General features: G+C 37.1%; 1 protein-coding gene across 1 annotated transcript; it reads left to right on the top strand.

Annotated features, from left to right (window-relative positions):
• The first annotated feature begins 562 nt into the window (after positions 1 to 562).
• Positions 563 to 3,649, top strand: LOC149142583 (protein NUCLEAR FUSION DEFECTIVE 4-like). Its single transcript, XM_089446902.1, has 3 exons — positions 563 to 1,310; positions 1,497 to 2,488; positions 2,994 to 3,649. The coding sequence occupies exons 1-3, from the start codon at positions 975 to 977 to the stop codon at positions 3,556 to 3,558; spliced, it is 1,893 nt and encodes a 630-aa protein (XP_089303028.1). The 5' UTR covers positions 563 to 974; the 3' UTR covers positions 3,559 to 3,649.
• Positions 3,650 to 5,268: the final 1,619 nt, after the last annotated feature.

The following is a 5,268-nucleotide window of genomic DNA, read 5'->3' as shown; positions in this document are numbered from 1 at the left end:
TATAAAAAGTACTGTATATTTTTTTATGAATTTGGTAGACTATTTCTGGTTGGTTTAGTTAAGGAACTTGATTTTAGATTATTAAATTTTGTTTATATATTTAAAATATATTTTGAATAATGAAAATTTATTTAATTTGATTTTTAAGTATTGAGAGGATTAAATTTATGGTATCTCAGTAACAAAAATGCTTTAATTACATAAAAGAATAAAAACGAAAACCAAAAAAGGACTAACCTGGAGTCTAAAAACAGTATTTTAACACGGGTAAAACTACTGCAAATCAAAATCAAACACCAAAATCAAACACCAAAACTTCAGAGCAAACAATAAAACTTCAGAGCAAACAATAAAAATTTCGAAAACTTAAACCTGGTCTTTTACTTTAGCTATGTATGAATTGAAAGAGAAGATATGGGTGGTCATATCAGATTTCCAACGTGGGCATGATAGGCATTGAACTTGTCGCTGTCCATCCGCATCAGCAAATGACTTGACAAATATGAGACATATAATATCTGGCAAGAGACATAGGCTGTCCATGCCAAGTTGCCAACGAAGGGGTAAGGGCATTCTGCTTATAAAGGAAGGTGTCCATTGTTATCCCAAGACATTTCAGAAAGTGAATGGTCATATACTCAGAGCATGAAAGCCTTGAGAAATCCTAAGGCCTGAACAGATGCATGCAACTATCTGTTAATGGCTATGGGAGAATAAAAAAAATCTGTCTGATGTTTTATAATTGTGCATGTGAATGCAAGATCCTGTTCAACAATGGATGCATCAATAGAGATATTGCTCATATAGAGATACGATTGGCTGTCCAGTCAGTTTTGCTTTTGGCAACTGGCTAACCTAAAGGAAATCAAAGCGTAAAATGGGATTCTAAATGTAGAACGTGGCACTCAAGGGATCAGGATTTATAGCGACCCAGAGCTTATATAGTAAAACAGGGAAAGAGAGTTGCAGAGAAGATGGAGGACTTGATTGGTGGGTTTAAGCGGTTATGGTGCAACAGATGGCTTGTTCTGGTTGCAGCCATATGGGTTCAATCATGTGCAGGGATTGGCTATGTATTTGGGAGCCTTTCACCCATCATCAAGACGTCTTTGCAGTACAATCAGAAGCAGATTAACAGACTGGGTGTGGCCAAAGATATTGGGGATAGTGTTGGATTGCTAGCTGGAGCTCTTGGTGAAGTCTTGCCCCCATGGGGACTTCTCCTTGTTGGTGCATTGCAAAATCTGTTTGGATATGGCTGGCTAGGGCTCATAGTGTTGCACAAAGTACCCACCCTGCCATTTTGGATGGTAATTAATGTTCTATCACAGTTTTCCTGTATCATTTCAGTTGTTTTTTGATAATCAGTAAAGATCCATTTTAATTTGAGATTTATGGCATTTTAACTTGAGATTTATGGCATTTTAACTTGAGATTTATAAAAGTTGCTCTTTCTGGTTATTGAATTTGGGTTTTCATGGCTGTTTTTGTTGTAGATATGTGGACTTATATGTATTGGAACCAATGGAGAAACATACTTCAACACAGTTTCACTGGTGTCCTGTGTTAAAACATTTCCGAGGAGCCGGGGTCCAATTGTAGGAATACTGAAGGGTTTTGCAGGCCTAAGCGGTGCAATATTTGCACAGATATATGCTGCCATATATGCACCAGATCAAGCTGCCTTTGTTTTCATGGTAGCAGTTGGTCCCGCTATAGTGAGCATTTGCATGATGTTTATTTTGAGGCCGGTAGGAGGGCAGCAGGAGAAAGACAGTCCTACTCTCTCCGATTCTTATACTGATTTCAATTTCAATTTCATCTATGGCCTCTGCATGCTGTTGGCTGCTTATATGTTGGGTGTCATGCTTGTCAGAGATCTCTTCGATGTGAAGAAGACTGTAAGCGTAATATTTTTAATAGGGATGTTTATTCTCCTTTTTCTTCCTGTAATTTTGCCCCTGCTTTCAATTAGCAGCTTGTCTTCAGATACTTCTCCCAGATATACATCTGTTGCCCAGGAGCCACTCTTGGAAGGCCAAAAAGACTGCAGTATTTATGGTGGAGATATTGAGAAGCAATCCTTCCGTACCAAAGTTGATGAAATGCTTCTGAGTGAGGTTGAGGATGAGAAGCCTAGAGAGGTGGACCTGCTCCCTGAAGAGGAGAGAATAAAACAATTAACCCGAATAAATTCTCGCTTAGTGCTGGCTGCTGCTCAAGGAGCTGTGAGAGTCAAAAGAAGAAGAAACGGCCCCCACAGAGGGGAGGATTTCACTTTGATGCAGGCTCTCATCAAAGCTGACTTCTGGCTCATGTTCTTTGCTTTGCTGTGTGGAGCAGGTTCAGGGTTGACTGTGATTGATAATTTGGGTCAGATGAGTCAATCTTTGGGTTATCTTAATTCTCATATCTTTGTGTCCATGATAAGCATTTGGAACTTCCTTGGGCGCGTTGGAGGTGGATTTCTCTCTGAGATTGTTGCAAGGTAATATAATTTTGTTAAATTTCATAATTTAATGAGCTTCAATTTTGGATGGAAGAATGATCGGTCAGTGGATGTTATTACCGTGTGTGATGTTATTACCAGGAGTGTGTGAAGCTTATTTGTGCTTGACCATGACCACCCTTTGGATAGTATAATTCCCGAAAAATGACTCTTATCTTAAACCTTCCCTTTAAGTTTGAACCTGAATCTGGGTAGAAACTGAAACCCCACACAAACTAATTAACGTAGATCTCATAGGTTTAATCACTATTTAAAATTATTGAGCTTATCAAAACCACAATAATATAACTCATATTCTGAAGAATATTTTGATATTCTGAAGAATACTTAGACTAAATTTTCTGTTAGTCTGATAGACCTTGTTGATTTTGTCCAGTTTCTTCTGATGAATATTTAGACTAATTTTTTGTATGGGTCCCTAAACCTTATTGGTTTTTGTTCAGTTTCTCTTCTTCTTGATCCTGATTAAGCTGTCATGATGCAGGGATCATGCATACCCTAGACCAGTGACAATGGCAGTGGCCCAAATTATTATGGCCATTGGGCACTTCCTATTTGCAATGGCTTGGCCTGGATCTATGTATACAGGGAGTTTACTTGTTGGCCTGGGCTATGGTGCCCACTGGTCCATTATACCTGCCACTGCTTCTGAACTGTTTGGAGTGAAGAAGTTCGGAGTTCTCTACAACTTCATTACAATGGCTAACCCTGCAGGCTCTCTGGTATTCTCTGGGTTCATTGCTGGTACACTCTATGATCTGGAAGCCGAGAAGCAGCACAACATTCACTTACCGGACATGACAAGTATTCCAGATGGAGCCTTCAGAGGGGATACTGATCCCCTGAAATGCGTGGGCGCAGAATGTTTTTTCCTCACTTGTATGATCATGGTAGGTGTTTGTATTGTTGCAGTTATGCTCAGTTTGATACTGGTTTACAGAACCCGAAATGTGTATCGCAACATTTATGGAAGGAAGGACGACAGACAATCGATCAGAGTGGGGTTTGAGGAAACATCGGGATCTGGTATTTCATCGACCAAGCGCTAAATGGGGAACGCAAACTTGGTCTTTGGATAAATATATATATTTTATTCAACTGGGATATTAAAAGAGTTGTTTTTAGTGTGATCTTTTGGAAGTTTTTATAGTTGGTTTTTTTGTCAATTTTTTTAAAATTTGGGAGAAATTTATTGAAATCACAAGTTAGATGGACAATATTATACAATAAAAATATTCTAGGAATTTTCCAAGATGCTGAATTCATATATACAATAAAAAACTAATTTAAATAACACAAATAAAAAATTTACTTCAAATATTTTCCACAAAATTATTAAATATTCGTCTCATCCTTTAAAATAAGATATAATATGTTTTTTTCATTTTACTGAAAAATATGGTGCGGAGTCATCTCAACATAACTAACTACAGCAAGGCATTGACTCAGAATTACTTGGGTTTATATTTGATATGAAAGTCTTCGCTCTTTTCATATAGTAATTTTAATTTATATTAGAAATTAACCAATCATTTAAAAATAATTTATATTGAAAATTAACAAATCATTCAAAAAAATTAATAATAATAATAGTAACGTTCAAAAGGTAAAGTAGATTGTGTGTATTCGGAATAATAAAGTATAATTATGAAGAATAATAATATATATTTATATTTAAAAACATTATTTACGAAGAATAATCATATATTTATATTTAAAAATATTAATTTTAAATTTTTTTTAAATGATGTTTTCATTTTTTTAATATTTATTAAGTTTCAAATTAAGGTAAATTAATAAAATATAATTATCTTTTTCTCTAGGAAAATTTCACATCTTGTTAATAAAAATAAAAAGTTACATAGGTACATGTAAAAGTGTATTTGTATAGAAAATTTTCTATATGCAGAAAAAATTAACAATCTCAGGTTGATGTATCGCCTGGAGCGGAGCCACTGCCTGCGACGTGTCGCCTCCACTGAACCTTCAACGCCAATGCACCTCATATCCATCCAATCCGGGCCTTCGACAAGAACACGTCTTGGACATGCGACAAAGTTTCGATAGGCAAGTTATCCTTCGCTTTTGTCTTCCTTGCTTGCTGTTTTTCTTGTTCTGGGCTTCTTTCCGCCACCCTTTTCGTCCCGGCTGCAAGCTCTGTATTCCTCCAGTCACCTTTCGCCATTTCCGAGCTCATATGCTTAGAGCATCTTGCGGGCTTTTCCTTTTGCCACCTTCAGTCATGATTCTGTCTGTATGAGCCAAGCCACACCATTGTCTCTGTTATCTTCCTTCAGAAGCCGCTCTGCTATCACCTCGCACAGAAAGTTCCAATTATCCTTTGTTTTCCTGGCTGGTTGGCGGTGTTATGTTTCATGGAGTTCATGCGTTCTGGGTGTCATGGCACTGGCTCCAGGTTAGTTAAAATCTTCTTCCTTTGTTAAGTTTTTTCTCTTTGCATGCTATGGTTGTGGAAATAAACTTTTTCTAGTATTACCCAGTATTTCCTGCAGTTTCTCTGGAACTTGGGTTGTAATTGCATTATGGTTCGTCTCTTCTAGTTTATAAATCTAGCCACAGATCTGAAAGGATGATTAAATCCTTCTCCAGTAAGCTCAGAAATCTTTTCGTCATTTACAAGCCTTGTAATGATGTAAGGTTTAAAATTGGCTACTGGTGGTGTATAGTTAAGGTCTACTGATGTTGTCTCCTATGTGACGAGCCTTCTGCATAATCCTCTTCTGCCTCTCACAGAGGTT

Source organism: Pinus tabuliformis, chromosome X (genome assembly GCF_031772625.1).
Source record: "Pinus tabuliformis cultivar Carrire ecotype Pingquan chromosome X, CPIR1, whole genome shotgun sequence".
In the NCBI taxonomy this organism is placed as follows: Eukaryota; Viridiplantae; Streptophyta; class Pinopsida; order Pinales; family Pinaceae; genus Pinus; species Pinus tabuliformis.
The sequence above is the reverse complement of the archived record's forward strand: the minus strand, read 5'-3'. Positions and strand labels throughout refer to the sequence as shown.